We start from the raw sequence: 24,656 nt of genomic DNA, 5'->3' as shown, positions 1-24,656 counted from the left end.
TAAAATTTATCTATGATTTTATTTGACATTGACTTATATGACTTCGACAGTTGCGTCACTTAGAATTTGTTGTAATTTGAATACACGTGAATTTTACCGGAAAAGTTTAAATAAATTGATAATTTCTAAGGTATGTTTACGAATAGAGCGTCGCCGATTTCAGCGTTTGCAGTATACAATAAAAAAATCAAACAAACATCTAAAGGAAAATCCAAAACTAGTCAATCAAATGGAATTAAACAGAAAAAAAAGGTAAACGAAATAGAACCCATTATACCAAAAAATCTTGTTACTATTAAGAAAAATAAACGTAAAAATAAATTAAAAAATGATATAAAATTAAATCTAATCGCTATACAAGAATCAATAACCTCTAATAAATCTAAAGAAATTGAAGTTAAAAAAACGAAGATACAAAAAAAATTAGATAAAAATACGTCCGAAGTTGAAGATGTACCGCCAACGTTGGTACCAATCCATATTCCAGATACAGAAATAGTGATAGAAAAAGGTATTTCGGAATTGAACAAGACCGATCCAACACCAGACGGACTAAAAGTCTTCAAATGGCTCATATCTCCAGTAACCCCGGCACGATTTTTCGAAAAATATTGGGAAACCGACGTGTTACACATACAACACTGTAACAAAAACTACTACACTGATATTTTAACCACGCACAGATTAGACGGGATTTTTAGAGAATTTCCTTTGTATTACACGAAAAACGTCGACGTCGTTTCTTACGAAAATGGCGTAAAGGAAATCCATAACGAAGAAGGAAAAGTAATAGCGTCCGTTTTGTACGATTATTACACCAACGGTTGTAGTATTAGAGTCTTAAACCCTCACACTTATGATCAAAAAGTACATTTATTGATATCGAATTTGCAAGAATACTTCGGGGCGATGGTTGGAGCTAATATATATTTAACACCGCCTGATAGTCAAGGTTTTGCCCCTCATTATGATGATATTGAAGCTTTCGTGATACAATTAGAAGGAAGAAAACATTGGAAATTGTATAAACCCAAGTAAGTTTCATTTTTTTTCATTTATCTGCAATTTAAAGAAATAATCTTAGAAATAGTGACGTTTTGGCGAGATATTCAAGTCCGAATTTAAAACATGAAGATATAGGAGAACCTTTCATGGAAGTAACCTTAAATGCAGGTGATTTACTATATTTTCCAAGGGGAACTATCCACGAGGGTAGAACCGATCCAGAGGCTCATTCTTTCCATATAACTATATCTGTTTACCAACATACTTCTTATGCTGATTTATTAGAACATGCACTACCAGATGCGTTGAAACTAGCAGCTTCAGAAGACATGGAATTTAGGTAAGAAGATGTGGTTTTAAGATTCAATGTATTCTGTTGTTGGAATTGTCGTTTTAGGAAAGGACTTCCTCTCAATTATCTTAAACATGTTGGATATGTGAATAAAGGGGATAAATCAAAGGAGAGGAAAAGGATAATGCAGAATGTGGAAAAGTTGTTAGAGAGTTTGAAAAAATATGTTGATGTGGACGGAGCAGCTGATCAATTGGGAAGAAAGTTCATGTATGATTCCATGCCACCGATTTTATCTAAACAAGAAGTTAATTATACGTCGAAATGTGACGGGGATTATATGAAAGATGGGAAAATATTTAACAGGTGAATATATTTTAGATTTTGATTGTAATTTTCTAGGATTGGAAATATTGGGTTGTAGGTTATTTTATATGAGCTAGTTTTTAATATAATTCTATAATTTATTAGAAAATTTGTAACAAAAAATAAAAAAACTTGCAAAAAACGGTTTTGGGGTTGTAAAAAATTGTTTTGAAATAAAAATATGGTGTTTTAGAAAAATTGTTACAGTTTTGTGTGGGTTAAAATCAAAAATGGGAAAGAACAACATTATTTTTGATCAATATTCTGAATTTGTTCAAATTTTTTAAGAAAAAGTGTAACAAACAATTTCTTTTCGATTTTTTATAAAATTTCTAACGGACTGCCATATTTACATTAAAAAGCAAGTCTTTATCCAAGGTTTTTAAGAAATGAATAAAAACTATAATTAGATCGAATTATTATACAATTTTTGATAAAAAATTGTAAAAATCAGTTTTGGTGAGAGAAAGCAAATCAGAAACTATTTTCTACAATTTTTTTGTTAATTTTGTATTTTTTGAGTGGGACAAAATCATAGACAGGAAAAACGTTATTGAGTATAATTAAATTGACTTTTTTCTAAACTATTAAGGAAAATTTAATATTTATGTAATAGTAATATGTAATTTAAGTAATTTTTCACAACTTTTATGGAATATTTTTTTAATGAAATAATTTCATGTCTATCTCCCAAATTCAACTGAATTTTCTTCCGTTTTTCACAGGGTAGAAATCGATATGGACACCGAAATAAGATTACTCAGATATCATTGTATCCGTCTAGTTATCGAACAAGATTCCCCGAAAATTTATTACAATACCGAAAATGCAAAATACTATCACGGAGAAGAAGAACAATACTTAATAATCGATCACAATTTGACACCCTGCATCAAAGCGTTACAAACGAATTATCCGAAATTTTTAAAAGTAGATGATCTACCCGTCATCGACGGCGACGACGCCATCAAAGCTCAATTAGTGTCCGATCTATGGGAGAGGGGTTTGTTAGTGACCAACGGACATTTGGGGACAATTTCTGATGACGAAAACAGCGTTTGTTAAAGTGATTTTTTTATTTTGATAAAATTACAATTTTTTTTGTTCATATTTGATTATTTTCTTTGGTGAAAATTCGTTCTGTGTCTGGAGTATCGTCGAATATGTTTAAGGAAATTTGTTGGGTGTTCGATATAGTTCGACTCCTTCGAAATTCCTTGTCGTTTTTGTCTTTTATTAAACTGTATTTCCTTTTGATTTCCGTTTGTACTTCGGCGTTTAAAAGGCAGTAAACCATCGAAGCGAAAAATCCCTAAGAAAAAAGTCAAAGGGAACTTGAGAAGTAGAAGAAAAAAGAAGGTGCAAAAGGAAAAAAATCGTTGTAAACTCGTTAAAGGAATAAAATGGTACCATTTTACCAATGGTAACATTGGAAAAAAACGTAGGAAAAAAGTATATGAGGAAGGTACGAAAGAAAGAACAACGAAAATGAACGTTTAAGGCAACCAAATTATAGAAGAAAGTGGAAAAGGATTGGAATAGACAAAAAACGGCTTTAGGAATGTGGAATAGACCAAAAAGGAGAAAAAATTGGAAGAAAAAAAAATAGAAGAATATATAAAAGTAGAAACAACAAAAATGAAAATCAAGACAAAACATTAAAGAAGAAAGTGGAAAAGAAAATAATTCTTAGTAGATAAAAGGAACAAAATACATACCAAAAAGGAAAGAAAAAAGAAAATGAAAAAAATTAAGGTATAATGAGAATATAAAAATGAAAATTTAAGACAACAAATTATAGAAGAAAGTGGAATAGGCGAAAAAACGGTTTTAGGAATGTGAAATGGATTAAACAAGAGAGAAAATAGGGAAATAAACCAAAAAAATTGGAAGAAAAACGTGGAAAAAATGGAAGAAGGTATAAAAGAAGAAACAACTAAAATAAAAGTAAAACACAAATTATAGAAGAAAGTGGAAAAGAAGTGGAATAGACAAAAAAATTGGATTTAGGAACGTGGAATGGACCGATCAAACTATAAAAGAAAGTGGAGGATAAACTGAATTGAATACATTTAAAAATTGTGAATAAAAAAGAAAAATGGAGAAAAACGAGTGGAAAATTTAAAGAAATTGTGAATTGGAGGAAATAATGAAAACTAGTAAAAAATATGTTAAATAAAAACGAGTGAGAAACGTGAAATAATGGAGGGGAGAAGAGAAAAGAGTAGAATATGTTAAAGAATTTTAAAATGTAAAGAGACAAGTAGAAAATATGAAATAATTGGAGATAAAAGAAAATGTAGAAGAAAAAGGGTAAAAAAGGGATACTAATAGACTAAAAAGAGGAAACAAGGTATTGGTGAGAAAAAATTATAGTCATGAGTAAAATGGCATAAAAACGACCAAAAAAATTTTAAAAGTGGATGTCATAGGAAAATAATGACAGGAACGGAAAAATTACTAAACAAAAGATGACAAATGCGTATAAGAGGAAAAAATAAATTACCTGAAACGCTGCGAAAGATTGATCAAAAAATAAAAAAAATATCTCCAAAACAGCGTTATCATCAATATAAAACGACATTAATAGGGAAAATACGTAAGGAACTCCAAAGAGCGGAATCAATATCAAAGTATCTTTCAGTAATTTCCTAAAAATTGAACTAAAATATAGAGAAAAAAAATGTTTTGAACACCAAACTTACCTATATTTGAATTTTTTTTGCTGAATACACACGTCGTTCAATTTGATAAACAAAACTTTAACAATAACAAGAAATAGTACAAAATTTATCTAAAACCAAAAAATAGAAACATCCTTGGAACAATCTCTAAGAGTAATATACTCACCACAACTGTAATACCTATGGGGACATCAATAAATAACGAAATATAAATGTTTTCTTTCCTCGTCCAACACATCAAATTCTCATACAAAACCCTAAAGACTATCCAAGGAACTATAAAGAAAATCGGTAATCCTACAAACTAACTAAATCAAACCCTTTTAACTTTGAAAAAAAATGATCAAAACTCACCCCAACCTAAAATACAATAATTAATCACACCGTGTTGATCGGAAATAAATTTCAAAAACATCAAATTATGCAGATACACACCTTCCATTAACATAAACATAAAATTCGATACGATGCAATAATAGCGTAAACTTATAAAAGCCTTACAAACCCAAGACTAAAAACATATTAATTTGACACACTGTATATCTAACGAAAAAAAAAACAAAAATACTCACATAATTGTAATTGATTTGTAATTCCGGTCTGCCGTATTTATCGTACGTGACATCCCAAGGGAAAACTGAACCTCTAATAAAGGCACTATCCTTTATAACTGACATAAACGCCCTTAGTATAAACGATATAAACAAATTTATATGTAAATTGTTTCTCGAACAATGTAACCTCCTAAAAAGTTATAATTTCACCATTTCCTAAACGATTTTTGATCTACACTTGAAAGTTTATGTTCTTATATTGATAATAACGATGTTAAATAACTTTTAAAATCACATTTTCTATAAATTTCCTCTGATATCGATACTAAACTGACGCGTTTATTCGAAAACCTTTATTTAAATACAAAATGTTTGTCGTTCAAACACGACTGCCAACATAAATATCCCCACAAGCTTAAAATTACTAATTCTAGTTGATTCTGTGGTGAAGTTTGTATTATGTCACCAACCATTGGCGTACTGATACATTTATTGAAAAACAAAATTTCACTTGTTGAAAAATATAATATAACCCCATTAATTTGAAAATAATTAACAAATTATAGTTGTTTTGTGTGATTTAAATTAAATTACGTCACCAATCATATACGTACAGGAACCTTTATCGAAAAACAAAATTTTAGACTTTAAATTAGGTCACCAATACGTATAACCCCACAAAGTTAACAATAATTAACAAATTCTAGTTCTTGTCTGTCTATTATTTAGTTTGAATTATGTTATTAACCATAGGCGTACTAACATATTAATTAAAAAATACAATTTCAGACATTAAAACTGGACTACCAAAATAAATAACTAACAAATTCTAGCTGTCCTCTAAAATTTACTTCGAATTACATCACCAACCATAGGCTTACTGATACGTTTATTAAAAAATGAAAATTCAGTCGTTAAAACAGGATTACCAACATAAATAACCTTAAAAGTTTAAAAATAACTAACAAATTCCAGTTTTGTCTGTGGTGTAGTTTAAATTACGTTACCAGCCATAGGCGTACTAACACGTTTATTAAAAAATAAAATTTCAGTTGTTAAAACAGGGGTACCAACATAAATAACCCCACAAATTAGAAAATAACTAATAAATTCTAGTTTTATCAGAAATTTAGTTCGAATTACGTCACCAACCATAGGCGTAGTCAAAAAATACTTACTTTATACTTGTAAATATATAAATAGATAATATTAGCGATATTATAGATAAAGAATAACCACAATAGGAAATTTCTTTTATTATCGGTAACCATTGTAAATAAATCGAATCGTCCTCGATAGATACTATACCGAGATTTACGAAAAATTCTCCGCATTGCGTGGTGTTCGAATATGGCGATTTAACGCCGTGCGGTATATGCCAAGTACCGTTTTCAGTACATTGACGTGTAACTATTCCCTAAAAAATAAAAAAAATAATATCGGAATTCCCGTATAATTAATTATTATTATTATTATAAAAATGAGATAATCTAATGCCGTTATCAAATTTAGTTGCTATTTGCAGTTTATATAATTAAATTTTGTGATTCGACATATTAAAATATTTACAAATATATGCGATAAAAACATATTTTTGCTTTGTTACAATATATTTAATTTTGAAGTATTTATACATTACTAAAAATTAATAAATCTGAAAAAAAACTGATAAAAGTAGTAATTGGACTATAAATTAAAACTCTTGTGGGTCAAATTTTTCCCCAAGCTTATTAATCACATCGAAAGATGTGAAGAAGCCTTAACAAAAGTTTTTAATTGTTAAAAATAGTGATCGGACTATAAATTGAAACTTTTGTGGGTGAACATTTTCCTCAAGCTTATTACTTTTGTTAAATTAACAAAAATCAATGGCGTAGCAACGGGACTCGTAAAATTGTATCAAAATCGGCAGATGTGACGTCTTAAAACAGTTATAAAAGGGGTGATCAGGATATAATTAAAATTTTCGTGGGTAAAATTTTCCCCTAAACTCATTAATTTTGCCAAATTGAAATAAAACCAAAGGCGCAGCAATGGGGTTCGTAAAATTTTATTAAATAGAAAGATGTGACGTCATAAGACAAGTTATTTACCTTGATATGAATAAATGACGTATATTTCTGTATACGTATATAACTATGTTTCATAGTGATTTCGAGATATATTTGTATAAAAGTTAGTGTTAATTGCCATTTAAATAGTTGAGAAGACATAAAAAAGTGTCGAATTTAAAATTTTTTTCTACAATGAAATATTTGGTCTACTTTTTGAAAATCACGCCTATTTAATTTAAAAATATAGTTAATTACTAAATAAATATTTCGATAAATTTGGAAAACAGATCGAACCGTCAATTTTTTATTAAAACAGACCTAAAATCAAGACAAAAAATTGTTTAAGAAGTAAAAAATTCATGACATATATAAATTGTACAAGAAAAAAATTTTGGTACGCCACTGGTGCATTAAAACATAACCAATTTGTTGAATTCATCGATGCTTCTGTATAGTATTTGAAAAAAAAAACAAATAGTAAGAAGTGAAAAAAATAAAATCGTAACTCACCTCTTTGGACGATTTTAATAATTCCCCCGAACAATTTAACACTGCTACTTCCCCAGCTTTAGTAGCCGGCCAGCAAAAAAGATCATCAAAAACTTTTTCGCACATAATTTCAGCATTAAATTCATTTTTCGTATAATTAGAATAACATAAAGTTTTAAGGTAGTTCAAAACTTGTTCTTGCGATGTAAAGTTCGTCATTTTTGAATTTAGTCTGTAGTCGTAAAGAAAATGGATAAATGGAAACCAATATTGGGCGTGATTTAATATGTTAACATGTTTATTCGGCCCATGACAGAGACGAATTATAGCCAATTGTGTAAACAACTAGTCTCTTATCATTATTTTTACAACGCGTCTTAAATTACAAAAATATTATTTATTTAAGAAGCAATCACATTATCGGTATTTTGTAACATTAACAGAAGCATCGTCTTGGCGCCATGTTTAAGTGAGTATATATACAAGGAACTTGAAGATATAATAAATAAAGTTTTCTATATTTACTTTGTACTAATTATTTTAAAAGCTCCTATTACCCCTACATAAAAATATGACATTTTTAATAAATAATTCCAATATAAAAAAGAAGAAACAATGGATGACTGACACACTTGCCTAATAAAATCATTTTCACATGAAATAAAACCTTTAAAAAATAAAGTATCGACCATTAACGCTCTATTCTTCAATAAAAAAATATCAAATAATTTTGATAACAATTAGAATTACGTAACGATTACAATATTTATGAAAATAATTAAAAAGTTATTAACAATTAAATTATTGTGACATATGTCCGTGATCGAACGTAACCGATCTAATCCGAACATATTGAAAAGTATTCTCAAATAAAGAACAAACCTACAGGAAATATATACTTTATCTACAGTTAAAAAACGTGATTAAAGCTAAGAGAAATTCAATTCTACACTGATTAAATCGAATACTATTATAATAAATACATTATCAAAGCAAATCAAGTACTTAGAAAGCCGGTTACACAATGTCCAAGTTGTAGTAAAAAAGAAGAAATACATGTCACGTCAATGTATCTACAAGTTTGGTTATTATAGTACTATCAACATATGTACCTAAAGTGATTTGTTTATAAAAATGAGTTCAAACGTTTCAGAAGCTTCTACAAACAAATCGTTTACCGAAAAACAAGCAGAACGTATGAAAAAATTAAGAGAACTTCATAAATTACGAAACGAAGCTAGAACTCACAATCACCAAGAAGTCATATCAGAAGATGCGAGATTAAAGCTTCCAAGTAATTGGGAAAACCGAAAACGACGTGCAGAATGGATACTAAACGATCAGAAGGAAAGAGAAGAAGCCGCTAAAGAAGGCAAAGATTACGACAGACTCAAATTATTGAATGTATCCGCTGTGGAAGCCGAACGATTCGATAAAATGAAGAAAAAGAAAAATCCCGATCAAGGGTTCTCGGATTATGAAGCTGCTTCTGTTAGACAATATAATGGGTATGTACAATCAAAATTTATATATTATAAATGTTGTTTATCATTTTTTTATTAGTTTGATAAAAAATATGCCAGCCAAAGACATGGAGAGATATGAAGAAGAAAAAACACGATACGGTGATGCTTTCTACGCGGCTCCTAATACGATTGTTCACGGTTTACATAAGGATCGACCACAAGCTGTTGACAACTTAGTTAAAAGTATTGAGGATCAAATTGATAAAAGAAGTAAATATTCCAGAAGGAGGACACATAATGATGATGCAGATATTGATTACATTAACGAAAGGAACGCTAAATTTAATAAAAAGATGGATAGATTTTATGGGGAGCATACGGCGGAAATTAAACAGAATTTGGAGAGAGGAACTGCTGTTTAAGTATAAATTCTTCATTTTGTATATATTAGGATTAAAAAAAATTGTATTACACTCAAAAGATTCAATTAAATTAACCTTTATCCATTTGTTTCTTTGCCTATAGATTTCAAATTAATTAAATCCCAATAATGAAAAAACCGGGTTTATTTAACACTACAATGATTGTAATAGTAACTGAGAAAAAGAAGTATCTTTGGAAATAATTCATTTTTTTGAAAAAGTCTAATAGAAAGACAGAAGAAGAATATTAGAAACAAAAAAATATATAGAAGATTCAATTAAATTTCTTCTTCATCTTTACCTTCCTTTGACTATAGATTTAAAATGGAGTAAATATTATGAAAAACCATGTGTGTTTAACACTAAAATTAATATACAAATTCTCTAACAACATTAAATTACATTTCTCATTGATCTTTACCTTCCCTTATCTATGGATTTCAAATTTAGTAAAATTATAAATATTCGCTATTGATACAGTAGTTTAAACGAATAAAAAAGAAGAAATACAGTAGTTGGAATGAATCAATAGTAAACCAGGAAAAATAAAGTATTGTTTGAAATAATTCATTTAGTTTGAGGTTATTTAAAAAACTAATAGAAATACAGGAGAATATAAAAAAAATTGAAAGAAACAAACTGTTTCTTTGTCTATACATTTAAGTAAATCCTAATTATGAAAGTCCTGAGTTTCGACTAAAATGATCATAAATATGAGCTATTAACACAATAGTTGAAGTAAATCAAACAATGAATAAAACATAGTAGTTCAAATGAATCAAGAGTAAACCTGAAAAAAGAAGATAATACAGTAGTTTAAATGAATCAATAGTAAACTGAAAAACGAAGAAGTATTGTTGGAAATAATTCATATATTTTGGGATTAAAAGAAATGAAAACAATTATACATTCTACAAAGTTTTATTGACGTTTGACTTTTCCATACACTGATAACAAATTTTCTTTCCTCCTTTTTCGGTCAAAGCTTTTTCCTTTAGCAGTCGATTTTCCTATTTTATTTTTCCCTAATTGTGAAAAATCGATCTGTTTCGCTTTTTCTTCTTTCGCTTTCTTTTTTTCCTGTTGGAGTAATTTATAATTTTTGTTTTTATTTTTAGGAGGTTTAGCACCTGAAAACGTCATTCCAATAACCTCGTAAATGATAGAAAATTAAGTACTAACCTAGTTTAATCAGTAAATTTATCTTAGCTTCTTCTTTTTGTTGTCCTTCTAATCCAGACATTCCTAATTTGATAATTTCATGTTTAGTCTGCTTCATATTAAGCTCTCGTTTCTCTTCTTTATCTTCCTTGTTTTCGGATACGAGAGATTTACTTTTTGGTTTTTTACTTTTGTAAGATTCGAATACAACTTTTTCGAAATTAACAACTTTCTTATTTTGTGAGGCTCTCGAAGGAATAAAACTCAAAGGTTCGATCATTTTTATACACTTATATTCATATTACAAATCGTAACAACAATTAGAATACTTTTTCTTCTTCTTTTTTATAGGTATCACCTGCAAATAACTAGATTATGTATTCACCATAGATAAATTAAAAATATAGAGAACACTTATTATTCTTTTTTACGAATCATTTATAATATACAAAATATTAGTACGGTATGGAAGCAACATTTTTTAACATTACAAGGCAATTGTTTTATTATCAACACCTAAAGTACTCAGTGAAATTTCACTTTTCGGTCAGAAAAAAACTATAATAACTTTTTAATACTATTTTCATCCATTTTATTCAAATATTTCTTATTTGTTTTAAATGTTCAATGATTGGCTTACATTATTACGTAATACGTAATCATTGTCAAGTAAATATGTAAATTGTTGCTGAATTCCATTTGTTTTAAGTTATGTAGAATGACTAAAAGCAGTGGGAGATAACTGTAAATTAAAACCGTTCGAAACTAAAGAGAGAGTACGCAATTTAGGTATAGTTGATTTTTCTATTGTTAAAATATGTTTATCAGAAGTGTTTATTTGTTATTATTTGTTTTAAATACTTTTTATTCAGTTCAAAGTGGTGATAACAGTACGTATTTAATATCAACTAAGTAATATATATTTAGTTATTTTTGTAATTACTTCTAGTGCTAAAAGAAAAAATGGAAAAAGAAGAAGTTATACCAGATGTTATTGATAAAGTGCCAGAAGAAGTTACTGAGGTTTGTATAATTTATAACTAGTAAATTTTTATTTAAAATAATTTATTTTTCAAATTAAGGTAATCTACCCTAGCGGTGCCAAAGTTAACTTAGGAAATGAGTTAACACCGACGCAAGTTAAAGACGAACCTGTTGTAAAATGGACGTCAGATGATAACGCATTTTATACTGTTGCTATGGTCGGTAAGTTCAACTTAATCAAATTACGAGGGTTGTTGTATATGTTTTGAAAACTGGAAATATTTTGATAATACACATATATTTATAGATCCTGATGCACCTAGTAGAAAAGAACCGAAAGTTCGTGAAGTACTGCATTGGTTAGTTGGAAATGTACGAGGAAGTGACATAAAAAGCGGTGACGTCATTGCTGAATATAGAGGGTCTGGTCCTCCATTGAACACTGGTTTACATAGATACATATTTTTGATTTATAAACAAAATAATAAGATTGAATTTAGTGAAAAACGGATAGATAATAGGTAAATTACGTTAATAGTTATCTACAAATAAAATAATTAATTTTTTGTTATTATTTTAGGACAAGAGAAGGACGCCTCAACTTCTCTATAAGAAAATTCGCTGAAAAATATAATTTAGGACAGCCTGTAGCTGGCAACTTCTACCAGGCTCAGTGGGATGAATACGTTCCAATTTTACAAAGTTTAAGTAAACAATAACTATTTTGATACGAAATAAATATTTGATTATTATCTTTTTAATTTTTAACACCACCCTGAATACCTTTCGATAAATTTTTCCATTATAAATTGGAATTTTGAATATTTTGTGAAGAAAATAATGTATGATATACCTATACAATGATTCAAAATGTGTACTACAAATTTTTTAACTTCCTTAAATCAATAAGCCTGTAAGTTATGACAATTTGATGAAAATACTTTATATTTAGGAAAAAAGAAATTCTTAACTTCCTAAAATGGATCACCTTGTACAATATGTCGTAATTTTACACGGATTACATCAGATTTAAGAAAAAAATGAATTTATACTTTTATTAAATAGACCACCTTGTATGTTATAACGTAGTTTTGTTTGAAATACACTTCAGTTTTAAAGAAAATTAAATTCTCAACTTCCTTTAATGGGCCACTCTGAATGTTATGACGTAATTTTACTTGAAATATGTCAAATTAAAAAAAAGAGATTCTCAATTATTTTAAATGTTTTTGATTTCTGGAAGGAAAAGGCTGTTATTTTCCTAAATGTACCACTCTCTATGTTGTGACGGCATTAGAAAAAGAAATATTTTCGATTTAGGGAACTATTCTTAACCATCTTAACATGGATCTCTCTGTATGCTATGACGATATTGAAAGAGACAATTTTTTTTATAACTTTAAACTAAAAAGGAACCCTGACCCACAACTTTACAAATTTTTCGCTAAATATATATTAGAACTCTCAAAGCATCACCCCATATCTATTTATATTTCGTTATCTTGAATATAAGTATGTTAATTTATTTAGGCACTAATGCATGGCATTATCCAAGGAAAAAATAAATAATTATCAATGTCAAGTGTACCTATCAGATAGAATATCTTAGTCTTTATAAAAATGATCCAGTTTATTGATTCAATTCAAGTAAGTGATAATTTGCTTTTCTGGTATGTTTAAATCATTTAATACATATATATACATTCCATATTATCTTCAAGATTTGAATAAATAATTTTTACTCAATTTTTTTCGTGAACACCAGATACACGTGACTATTTTTCTTTTCTATCATTTGATAAACTGCTGAAAATAGTGTAACATACTTCTGGTACGAATAACAGTAGGTTCACTTTTTATTAATTTTAATTTGAACCACCTGATATAGAATAAAACACACCATTACTTGTTGTCAATTTACATTAGCGCCACCTATTATGCGCGATGTGAATGTTTGCACCAATCGTCGGTAATCGAGAAAACTATGTTTGTTTTAGTTGATGGAAGATCCGCATAGAGAGCACTGTTTCGGTTTTAACACAGTTTTAGATTAAATTTTCAATTGTTCGTAAACGTATATATTTTTAGTTGAATCAACAAGTCCAGGTGAAAAATGTCATTTAAAGAAATTAGTGTCGATGAAGTTTATCAAAGAGATAAGAATATTAAAAAAGAAGATGTCCAATCGTTGAGTGAGTGGGTAAGCAAACAGCCACATCTGCCAAAAATTACCGGTAATTTTTATACTTATTTCATAGAAAAATGAAAAAATTTAATTACACTGTAAAAAATTAACGAAGTAATTCATTACACTGTTAAAATTGATTTTAAAAATATAGAAACAAAAATTTTATTTGTCTCATTGAAAAAATTCTGTAGAAAGGATGAAATTCTTTTTTTTTAGAATTACAGTTAATTCTGTTCCTCCATAGTTGTAATAATAGCATTGAAACGGCAAAAAATGTTATAGATATTCATTTTTGTATGAAAACTGCATGTCGAGATATTTTCGGATCACGTACTATGCACGATAAAGTATTTCAAGAGGGACTCAATTATTAGTAAGTATCGTATTATAAATTTTATAATATACTAAACACACAATATAAATGCCTGGATAGATAGTCTACAGGTTTAGCCCTCTACTACGAAGAAAAAGAAGAAAGATGGCGATAATTAGGGGTAATCTAAGAAAACAGCTGATCTATGTCAAAATGACGGCTGTGGGGTAAACACTTTCTCGTATGTACCAGTATTGAGAGGACTTCATACATAGTTATTAGATACTTTTCAGTGCAATTAATATAGCGGAAATTGAGTATTTTTAAAATTTTTTTGTCAATCAGTAAGCGTTCAAGCAATTTTCAAATTTATCAAACATGAGTTGTAGCTGACAAAGCTTTAGGTGGGTTTTCAATAGACGAAAAGGGCTTTAGTCAGAATTTCACTCATTTTTCACCAGTTTCCAATATACTTTCTATTCAGACTACATTTGCCGCTCACATACACTGAGCACAACACAACACCATGTTTCCGAGAAGAAATTACTGATATTTACTCTTTAAGAAACCATGTCGTAATAAAAGTGGGTCAAAATCTCAATACATAATTTCATAAACCACATAGAAACTTACGTCAAAAGCATTTGTTTACCCCACACCGGCTATATTTAAAAAATTTTGACAATTAGTTAGAGTACTCGACAACTGAGTAGGAAACCTAACCTAACTACGACGGTGGAGGGAACAAATTTTAAGTCAATTTTGATAAATTTTATTTTCAGCTTATGTTACCCTTTCTCAACGTTAACACAGACAGGAGATATGATAATTTATTCAAAATTATTGAACCCTGATCCTTCTATTTATTCCGTTGCGTGTCACATGAAAGTATTAGATGTGGCTATTTTCCTTCATTTACATCAATATGGACCGCCAAACGGTCTTCAAATCATCGTGGATATGGAAGGAATCACTTTGGGACATTTATTGAAAGCCAATCCGATTGTTATTAAGAAAGTTTCGTATTATTTTCAGGTAAAATTATTACGCTATTCTAAATGATTTCATAATTGAATATAAAATTTTTATAGGAAGCGCTTCCGGTGAAACTAAAACACGTACACTTCATTAACGTGGTGAATTTCATAGATAAAATTTTTGCTGTCATTAAACCTCTTCTTAGCAAAGAACTTTTTAATTTGGTAAGCTCCATTTTTTATCCATTTGTATAATAAAATATTTTTTTGTTTTTAACTAATAAAAAAATTTAGCGGTAAGATTTGATAAAAATCGATTTTTACACGTATTATTAAATAAATTCGTACAAATAGTAGTACAGGCAAATTAGGTGATTTTGAGCTAAAACCTTAAATTAAATTGGCCGGTTTTGATTTTCTAACTTCTGGGGGTTTTGGGATACAAAATTACGCCCATTTTCGAAATTTTGGGTCTTGAAACTCAAAAAAATTTTGAAACGCGAATAACTCGGAAACTATGAGGAATCCGAAAAAACTACCGTTACCAAAAAACATGGAATACGAAATTCTCTACAAAAAATATCCCATGTATTTGTTCCTAACCTCAAAATTTTTACCTTAAAATGAGTTTATACATTAAAAAATATTTTGAATCGCGAATAACTCTAAAACTACGAGGTATTCAAAATAAAGTGCTGGAGCAAAAATGTACAGCACAAAATTCTTTAAAGATTGGTCTTCAAGCATTTTTCCTAACCTCAAAATTTTCACCGTAAAATTGGTTTATGTACTCAGAAACATTTTAAATTGCGGATAACTCGAAAACTATGAGGATTTCGACACAAACTGTCGGGACAAAAAATGTGGAGTACAGCGTTTTGTACAAAAAAGGTTTCAATTTTTTCCTAACCTCAAAATTTTCACTATAAAATGAGTTTGAACGCTCAAAATATTTGGAATCGCAAATAACTCGAAAACTATGTAGAATTCGAAAAAAAGTGCTAGAGCAAATATGTACAGTACAAAATTCTTTATAGATTGGTCCTCAAGCATTTTTCCTAACCTCAAAATTCTCACCGAAAAATGGGTAAATGTACTCGAAAACATTTTGAATTGCGGATAACTCGAAAACTATGAGGATTTCGACACAAACTGCCGGGACAAAAAATGTGGAGCATGAAATTCTGTACAAAAAAGGTTTCAATTTTTTCCTAACCTCAAAATTCTCACTATAGAATGGGTTTGAACGCTCAAAAATATTTTGTTTCACGAATAACTCGAAAACTACGTGGAATTCCAATTAAAGTGCCGGATCCAAAATTGTAGAGCACAAAATGAGTACCCACATTTTTGTAAAAGAGAAACTATTGAGAAGTCTGTGAATATTGAAATAATAAATAACCGAGAAAGAAGATTGTGTTCGTGATCGCGTTTTTAAAAGTTAGTTCATTTGAAAGCAAACAGTAGTTCATGTGTGTTATATACATGAAAATATTGAAAATAACACGAACGAAAAATCATTCGTTGGATTTGCTTGTTTAAATGGCGAGTAATGAAATATATCCATTGAAACTTTGAAGATTTTCGAAAATTTCGCTAACTTACCCGAGTAGAAAATAGAAATCTTAACCATCATGATGGATTTTGATTTTTTTGGAACGAAGTAGAACGAATCTCTAAGAATCTAGAAAATCGGAATTTAATTTCGACTTTAATCCTATTTTACTTGTACTATAATAAGCCCTCTATAGTAGTGAGGAGCATAGTTTCTTTTATAGATCTTCAAGATCGGTAAAATAGGTTCTGTTATAACCCACAATCTTTTTTATATTGTTCAGTTCACCATACACGCAGATATGGATTCTATTTATAAATTTATCCCAAAAGAAATACTCCCTGAAGAATTGGGTGGAAACGAAGAATCAATTCCAAAATTGCAGGGTAAATAGCGCTTCCAATTATATATTTTTATTTTATTTAACAAAAAATCACGATTTTCTTTCAGAAAATTTGAAAAATCGTATAGAAACTGGCGAGGAATTATTGAAATTCCAAGAAGAACAATTGGTTGACGAATCTAAACGAAAAGGGCCGTCAAAATATAACGAAAACCTATTTGGTGTTGACGGAAGTTTTAAAAAACTGGAAATTGATTAACAATAGATAATTTTCAAATATATATAATACATTATATAATTAAATATACATCAATAATGTATTATAATTAAAAAGTAATTTTGATTCTTTATGAACTGTTGTGTTATACAACCTTACCTAACTAAATCTGCAATCAAAAAGAAATTGATTTGCTTCCTTTATAATGCCTTAAAACCAAATTTATTTATGCTTTTATTGACTTTCAAAAGTCAATTCTGAAATTGGTTTGAACAATTATGGTTGGATTTTCTTTATATTTTCGCAATTTCCGTTATTTCCAAAACGTGTTTGTGAAGTTAGAACAAAAAGTTGTGGTTAAAAAATTGGTCTAAAAATGACGAAAATTTAGGTAACACTTTTTAACATCATGGAATATATTGGAGTCAGAAGCAGACCACATATAGTATGTGGCCTAGAAGGAACAAATTAAAAAAACCATTATAAGTTTTGTCTAATGTCCTAGAATGATGTAGTTAAAGATAGGAAATGCATTTATACATGTAAATCCGGGAGGAAGGGACTTGAAGATCTACACAAAACTATCAAAACAAGAGTTTTATTTACCACTCGTAGATTTTTCACAATACAACTTTTACCACGTTTTTATTGCACCTTATAGATGTGTGGTTATTGGAAAAGCATTTTAAACAGGTGTATTATTTAACTATTTAGACTAAAATTGCAAAAAATACTTTTTATTGCTTATAAAAAATCAAAACTACTTCGTATTCTTGCTTTATTGTTCACCTCTATTGAAGTTTGAAAGAAAATCAACAGATGTCGCTCACTTCGTAATTTTCGCGAATACCATTGGGTGCGTTTTGTGAATTGATGCGCATCATAGAGGGAGTATAAACAACGTTGTCAGACTTAAAAAATAATACGTATATTTGGGAAATTTAAAACGTAGAGGTTTAGATCATTTAATATAAAAAAACTTTTATTTAATAAATATATATTCATATATTTAAAATTTTTATACATTAACATCATTTTACTCGATATAATTTATGTCTTTTGATGAAATATGTATTTTTTTTTTGATATTTGAGTATTTGAGTGTCATCAAACGGATATGAAGGACTAAATGTTGATTATCTAGTCGTACAGTACAATAAATGTTTGCCATAACGTATGATGAAGCTAAATTACTTTTTAATTATATGTTATTATACAGTAATACAATAGTACTAATGATGAAATTTTTGTTTCTAGAAGTTATATAAATACCAAATGATCGTTGTACTTGAAATTGTCTCTCTTAACTTCGTTACGTTTTTTGATCAAGGACACCATGTTTCATAGTACAACTTTCACTATTTTATAATAGTTAAAATAAATAAATAGACAAAGTACATCGTAAAATATATTTTTGAAAGTAGAATCTATAAAGGTAAATATCATGTTTCATTAATTTTTGTTTTGAGTTTAATAGAGTTTAAAATATATTACAGATTTTTTTATAAAAATGTCTGGCAAAGAAATAAATGTAGAAGAAATATATGAAAAAGATTCAAAATTGAAACGAGAAGATGTAGAATCATTATTAGATTGGATTGGAAAGCAACCACATTTACCACACATTACAGGTGAGTATTAATCATTTTTAAATATAATTAATGTCATAAAATATACAGAGAGGAAAATAAATTACGTGTAAAAAATACTAGTGGCGCTATCTACGTTTATCAATATCAAATAGTATTTAAATAATTACTATATTTAATTTTTCTATTGGAAATTAGATGGTATTGGATAAATAGAAACGATATTTGCAATATATTATCATAAATACTTGATTTTAATTATTTTTAGATTTTTGAATGAATAATTTTACAAACAAAAAAATGATAGAAATGATTCATAATAAAAATATTGCTTTTTTTCAATTCTTTTCTTATCTTTCATATTTTTATTATAATACTTTTTATTTTTGTAGAATTGCAAGTAATACTGTTTCTTCATAGTTGTGATTATAGAAATGAAGCTACAAAAACTACTATAGATACGTATTTTACAGTAAAGACTCTTTGTTATGACATGTTTAATCCACGAACTTTGAAAAATTCACTATTATTAGAGTCATTGAATTGCACGTAAGTATATTTTATTATACTATATCAATGAAGGGTACATTTTAACTAAAAAAAATGTAGTGAAAGTTTAAGTTCTTGTATATAGCTAGTTTACTGTCATATGCATTGTGATTCAAAAGATCTTTTGAGTTCATGAAGGTCTTTAACATCGCTATTAGAATAAATTTCATTAAAACCAAAATTTTTTTATAACAATCTCTTTTTAAACCAAATAATTGATATAAAATTTTTTTGATATATATGGTAAAAGCACCAGAGGCACACACTTTAGTGAAGGCATTTCTGAAAAAGAAAACAGTTTCAAATAAGAAAAATAATAAGAATATTTTCCATTCCATTCTTTTTCCTCGGATATGCATTTTTTTATTTAAAATTACCAATGGTCATATACTAGACATGTTATAACCAAAGTCAGACATCACCAGGTACCCTTGGCAGATAGTCTGTTAATGTTAAAAATAAAATAGTATAATTCTAATTATTTTAATAAAATATACAGAAAATTATTATTCTCAGTATCTGACAAATGCAGATTTTATATAGGCACTTGATTAAAAATCATTTTTCAAAAACTTTTAGTTACATTTTGGCTAATACGCATCTGATATTGTAATTTTTTGCCACAAGATGGATTTTCAACTCAATTGTTAGTTCTTAGTCCACGATATTAAATTAATCTTAATTATTAGAAACTTCCTCTTTACCATAAATTCAATCCATCAAAAATTTTTTTCTTTTGTTCTGGAAACAACATTAGAAAAGTTCCCATTTTTCCCACTCAGTATATTTTCCATTAAATTTTCCCCAAAGGGTGGTTCTTAGTACTTTAAGCTATTTTGTAAATCATTTCCGCAGACACACAGCTGAAGACATCTGCTTTTTGGTCCATGCTAATATTTTTTAGACTGTGAGATTGAAAAAAGCGTTAGGTTAGCGTTGGTTAGGTTAGGTTAGATTTCACATTAATATCACGACTTACCTGACATCAATTCATACATGTCTTGTTTACTCCACTAAATGGCAGAAAGTCGTTTAATGAGGTAATACGTGAAGGGAATGCTATTTCTATTTTATCTATTAACAGATAGATAGAGACAATGACAGTTTTCTCAATTTTGATGGTCAAACTAGAAAGTTTTGGCTATAAGTACACTGTTTGGCTCTGGTGCTGTTACCTTTTACTAATAATATTTGTAAATGTTTGCCAAAAGCAGCGTAATGACAAGAACGAATTAACATAATCTAACCTAGTTCACAGAATTAGTTTTATTTTCAGTTTAGTAGCCGTACTTCCTCAATTATCCCCCTCTGGTGACACTGTAATGCTAACTAAAATTCTAAATAGCGATCCTGCTAAATATAATTTAAAAGAACAATGTAAATACTTCGATGTGGTGACTATGCTTCATTTGCACCAATATGGACCAGTAAACGGTCTTCAAATAATATGTGATATGAATCAATCCACAATTGGGCATATATTGAAAATAAATCCAGTAATTGCGAAAAAATTTCTTTTCTACTTACAAGTGAGTGAAAATTAAATTAACAACTCTAATAGCGATAATTTTATTGATTTGATTTATTTTAGGAAGCTTTACCTGTTAGAATAAAATATATACACATAATTAACGTAGCGTCTTTTGTTGATAAACTTTTAGCTATAATAAAACCGTTTATGAAAAAGGAACTACTTGATGCAGTGAGTAATAATCTATACAAATCTAAATTAACATTTTTTAATCTATAAAATAAAATAAAAGTAGTTTTTTTACAGTTATTACTGCATACTGACATGGAAACTTTCTACAAATATGTCCCTAAAGAAATTCTTCCTGTAGACTACGGTGGTTGTTGTCAAAACGTTCAAAAATTACGAAGTAAGATAATATTCAACTTGTTATAAAAATTATTGAACTTATAATAATAAATTCTAAACTTTTGGTGGAATTGTTTTCAGACGATTTAGAAAACAACATGGCAGAATGCGAGGATTTATTAAAGTTCCAAGAGAATCAACAAGTTGACGAATCTAAGCGACAAGGGCCGATGAAAAACGAAGCAAATATGTTCGGAATCCAAGGAAGTTTTAAAAAATTAGAAGTTGATTAGATTAGTAAATATTATATTTTATATAAAATTGTTAATATATACGGGTTGTAGCAGCTATTGATTTTTATTTAGAACCGTTTAAAAATCCTTGAAATACGTTAAAAATTTTAATGATAAATTGACAGAGACAAAATGTAAATCAATACAATGAATTTGAATGATTAGTCGAATTCCAATTTCTTAAAACTACCTTCCACTCCAAATATTTCATTTATACTTTTAGGTATCCCTGATCTTTTACTTTCATCTACTCTTTGAAGGTCTTCGGAGTTCAAAAACTTTTCGTTAGCTTTGATAAGCGACGCAGTGTTTTCTAAAAATCAAAACTGATCGTTATTTACGATGGTAATCATTTGAATAGGGTATTTGACATTTTTTTGGTCATAATTTGCTAAAACCGATGATATTAAATGAAAACAATCAGCTGCGAGGGACATAACAGTGAACGTTCATTGAAGATATTTAATTCTTTTTGTTTTTGCCTTAATTACACCAGTATTTTTATTCTATCGCGGTTACAATACATTTATTATGAAGTTAGAAAAACGATCATAACATTTAATACTTACATGACAGTGATATTCCAAGAATAAACTATAAAATTCGTTTATTCCTCTATTGCTGTAGGCACGTGAATAGTTTTTCACACACACACACACACACAACACATACAACGTATTAATACACCAAACATCACTTATAAGATTGAAAAAGCATTTTATAACACAAAAACGAATGAAACACTGAAAAAGCCGTCAAATGTTCGCAAGCTTATCACGTATTGACGTAAGTCTACCGCCATATTTGAAATGAGTCTTTTAGCGGAAAGTTTAACCATTTGAACCATTTCTTCCAAATTTGTCAAATACCCTATTATAAAAAAGCGTGAAAACAATAATTACAATATTTGGAAAATTTTATGAAATACAAATAAATATTTTCATAATTATTTCCTCACATTTCCTCCACAAAAAGAAAGTGGCAAAATATCTATTAGGACTAATGTCAACCAGTATAGAATTTTTGAATCGTTTTTTTAACTTAAATTGTTCAAAAATCGATTCCACTTTATGTATTCCTATTCTTTTACATTTCAATTAGCAAAATATAATAGAAATTGTATTAAATATACATAATTAATTGTTTAAATGATTTAATATTATATCGCTTTATATAGCGCCACCTAAGTACCAGACAAGTAACTAAAAGTCATCAGTTCAACAACGACAGTTGAAGTTTGAAATTGATCTTTGTCGTGATGAACACCATGTTGATGGTCGCGTTTAACGTCGGTTTTTATTATTATAAACGTGGTGTTATGAAATTAAATTCATCTGATATCATACAGAAACATTTTGTTAGGCACTAAGAAAGAATTTTACTTTTGAACAATAAAAGCGTCTTTTTTCCGATTATTTAAAACAGTGGAATAGATATAGAATCGTGCAAGTTCGTTTTGACGTTAGTCAGATGTTTTGCCAATTCGTCGATCGAAGTGTGTGTGTGTATGTGTGAAACAGAGTTATGAGTTTTTTAGGAAAATTGAGTTGGAAAATTCATGTTTTCACTTGAAAAATGACGGATTCGAGAATCATCAAATTCTCCAGGTAAGATGATTTAAATTGAAGTTATTTTAGAAATATAGAAACTAATTATTAGTGAGATAAACAGATTATGAAATAATTTTGAAAGAATTCGGTTTTTGATTTACTATAAAAATAATATATACAGGATAAATAACTTTTGATTGTTGACGTCGGCGTCGACTGTATAATACAGGGTTGATAAACTTTGAGTGTTGACGTCAACAATGTTTTTGTTAAAATTTTTTTCAAAATTGCATATTTCCTTTGAATGATTGAAAAAATTTATCAAAAGTAAAGTATACAAAGTATAGGATGGAGAGAAATGTTATAAAATGTAATTTTTCGCTTTTTTGTTTTATATGAAAAATTTATCACTTGACTTACGTCGTAATTTCTCAAAAGATTCAGCGGAGCCTCCATAATCAATTGGAAATGCTTCTCGAGGAATATACTCGTAAATACTGTCAAATTTTTGATGAATTTTCACCTAAAAAAATTTTCGTAAATATATTTATATCTTTCCATTTTTTTAATGAAGATTCTTACGCATTTAATCAATTCGTTCTTCAAAAACGGTTTTCCTAATGATAAAATCTTGTCAATAAATGAAACTAGGTTAACAAAATGAAGATACTTTATTCTTACTGGCAATCCTTCCTAAAAAAATATGTCACTCAAACAGGAAATACCGAGTAAGTATTACACTTACTTGTAATAGGTAGAAAAATTTTTTTAAAATCAAAACAGAAGAAGAAAGTTTCATAAAATGAGTGAAAGTAACATTTTTCATATCAACTACAAGATGAAGTCCTGATAAAGGTCCGTTTTTACGTAAATTTAATTGTAGTAATGCATCGAATACTTTTAATTGATTTACAAACGTGAAATATTCAGCTTCTCCACATCGACCTATGATCATAGTGTCTCCATTCGGCAGCGGAGTCGCCGCTATAACACTAAAAACAAATTAGATTTGAACCAAACTTAACATAACCTTTTCACATATAACCTAACCTTAAGCTAACATAACTCAATTCAACTAAATCTAACCTAATCTCGTCTAAATAAACCTAAAGGTTTTTGGCTCTTACTATACCTATAACTCTAAAAAAAATTTTAATTTCATATATTTTTTATTTCCACTCTTCTCCTATTAGTTCTTGCAGGCTTACCAACGTTAAGATATTCTAACCTCACTTAATTTTAACATACCTGTGGTCCAATACGACTTGAATTCCGGGGTCATTACAAGTTCTACATTGAAAAATATCTGGACATAAAGTCCGTACTGTATAATAAACGTCTATAGCAGCTTTAGCCGCTTCTTGTTTATAGTAACAGCTATGTAAAAAAAGCGCAACTTGAAATTCTGTAAATAAAATGTTTATAAATATAAAACAAATAAATTTTTTCGAATTACCTGAGATATTTGGTAGATGCGGTTGTTTTTCTACCCAATTTTTCAAAATTTTCACTTCGTTTCTTTTCAATTCAGGAATCTTTTTATACATTTCTTCCAAGTCTAATTGTTGAACGGACATTTTAATGCGGACCCTTCTCGATACAATTTTAGAATAAATAAAATTTTAAGAAAAATAATCAAATTAATTAAGAAACAGGTCTAATATATTTTGTTTATTAGCAAGGTAACCATGTTTATACATTAATCGGCAGACAATCTTCAAGGTCATTTGAAAACAACTTCTAGAATCGATGTTGCCAAAGTTGATTCGAACGCGGTAGATCTGGT

General features: G+C 28.6%; 7 protein-coding genes across 10 annotated transcripts; 4 read left to right on the top strand and 3 right to left on the bottom strand.

Moving 5' to 3' along the window:
- Positions 1-24: 24 nt before the first annotated feature.
- On the top strand, positions 25-2,773 carry LOC130901358 (ribosomal oxygenase 1). The gene is made up of 4 exons (XM_057812681.1): positions 25-1,034; positions 1,085-1,345; positions 1,403-1,663; positions 2,389-2,773. Exons 1-4 carry the CDS (start codon positions 133-135, stop codon positions 2,726-2,728), a joined length of 1,764 nt encoding a protein of 587 aa, XP_057668664.1. The 5' UTR covers positions 25-132; the 3' UTR covers positions 2,729-2,773.
- Positions 2,721-8,097, bottom strand: LOC130901359 (vasoactive intestinal polypeptide receptor 1-like). Of its 2 annotated transcripts, none has more exons than XM_057812682.1 (8): positions 7,466-8,097; positions 6,080-6,318; positions 4,920-5,091; positions 4,702-4,858; positions 4,514-4,644; positions 4,369-4,457; positions 4,170-4,314; positions 2,721-2,975 (listed from the first exon to the last, which is right to left on the bottom strand). In XM_057812682.1, exons 1-8 carry the CDS (start codon positions 7,661-7,663, stop codon positions 2,769-2,771), a joined length of 1,338 nt encoding a protein of 445 aa, XP_057668665.1. In that variant the 5' UTR covers positions 7,664-8,097; the 3' UTR covers positions 2,721-2,768. The 2 variants fall into 2 exon arrangements, with proteins under 2 accessions (XP_057668665.1, XP_057668666.1); XM_057812683.1 differs by having other exon boundaries at positions 4,920-5,088; positions 7,466-7,807.
- A 425-nt stretch (positions 8,098-8,522) lies between these two features.
- LOC130901529 (pre-mRNA-splicing factor Syf2) lies at positions 8,523-9,416 on the top strand. The gene is made up of 2 exons (XM_057812976.1): positions 8,523-8,952; positions 9,008-9,416. The coding sequence occupies exons 1-2, from the start codon at positions 8,579-8,581 to the stop codon at positions 9,330-9,332; spliced, it is 699 nt and encodes a 232-aa protein (XP_057668959.1). The 5' UTR covers positions 8,523-8,578; the 3' UTR covers positions 9,333-9,416.
- Positions 9,417-10,234: 818 nt separating this feature from the next.
- LOC130901531 (uncharacterized protein C1orf131 homolog) lies at positions 10,235-22,081 on the bottom strand. 2 transcript variants are annotated; one of them, XM_057812981.1, is made up of 3 exons: positions 21,890-22,081; positions 10,515-10,861; positions 10,235-10,462 (listed from the first exon to the last, which is right to left on the bottom strand). In XM_057812981.1, exons 2-3 carry the CDS (start codon positions 10,771-10,773, stop codon positions 10,254-10,256), a joined length of 468 nt encoding a protein of 155 aa, XP_057668964.1. In that variant the 5' UTR covers positions 10,774-10,861; positions 21,890-22,081; the 3' UTR covers positions 10,235-10,253. The 2 variants fall into 2 exon arrangements, with proteins under 2 accessions (XP_057668964.1, XP_057668963.1); XM_057812980.1 differs by having other exon boundaries at positions 10,515-10,851.
- Positions 11,146-12,229, top strand: LOC130901530 (protein D3-like). Of its 2 annotated transcripts, none has more exons than XM_057812979.1 (5): positions 11,146-11,282; positions 11,443-11,516; positions 11,576-11,699; positions 11,785-11,998; positions 12,058-12,229. In XM_057812979.1, exons 2-5 carry the CDS (start codon positions 11,457-11,459, stop codon positions 12,194-12,196), a joined length of 537 nt encoding a protein of 178 aa, XP_057668962.1. In that variant the 5' UTR covers positions 11,146-11,282; positions 11,443-11,456; the 3' UTR covers positions 12,197-12,229. The 2 variants fall into 2 exon arrangements, with proteins under 2 accessions (XP_057668962.1, XP_057668960.1); XM_057812977.1 differs by having other exon boundaries at positions 11,146-11,383.
- On the top strand, positions 13,358-21,373 carry LOC130902183 (uncharacterized). Its single transcript, XM_057814082.1, has 12 exons — positions 13,358-13,711; positions 13,882-14,038; positions 14,761-15,013; positions 15,070-15,180; positions 16,734-16,896; positions 16,961-17,110; positions 18,567-18,701; positions 19,052-19,208; positions 20,485-20,737; positions 20,800-20,910; positions 20,986-21,088; positions 21,169-21,373. Exons 1-12 carry the CDS (start codon positions 13,591-13,593, stop codon positions 21,318-21,320), a joined length of 1,866 nt encoding a protein of 621 aa, XP_057670065.1. The 5' UTR covers positions 13,358-13,590; the 3' UTR covers positions 21,321-21,373.
- LOC130901528 (alpha-tocopherol transfer protein-like) lies at positions 20,764-24,599 on the bottom strand. Its single transcript, XM_057812975.1, has 6 exons — positions 24,327-24,599; positions 24,119-24,275; positions 23,616-23,862; positions 23,453-23,563; positions 23,291-23,393; positions 20,764-21,633 (listed from the first exon to the last, which is right to left on the bottom strand). The coding sequence occupies exons 1-6, from the start codon at positions 24,445-24,447 to the stop codon at positions 21,482-21,484; spliced, it is 891 nt and encodes a 296-aa protein (XP_057668958.1). The 5' UTR covers positions 24,448-24,599; the 3' UTR covers positions 20,764-21,481.
- Between the last annotated feature and the right edge of the window lie 57 nt (positions 24,600-24,656).

This window comes from Diorhabda carinulata, chromosome X, assembly GCF_026250575.1.
Source record: "Diorhabda carinulata isolate Delta chromosome X, icDioCari1.1, whole genome shotgun sequence".
NCBI lineage: Eukaryota > Metazoa > Arthropoda > Insecta > Coleoptera > Chrysomelidae > Diorhabda > Diorhabda carinulata.
This window is presented reverse-complemented; position numbering and strand designations above follow the sequence as displayed.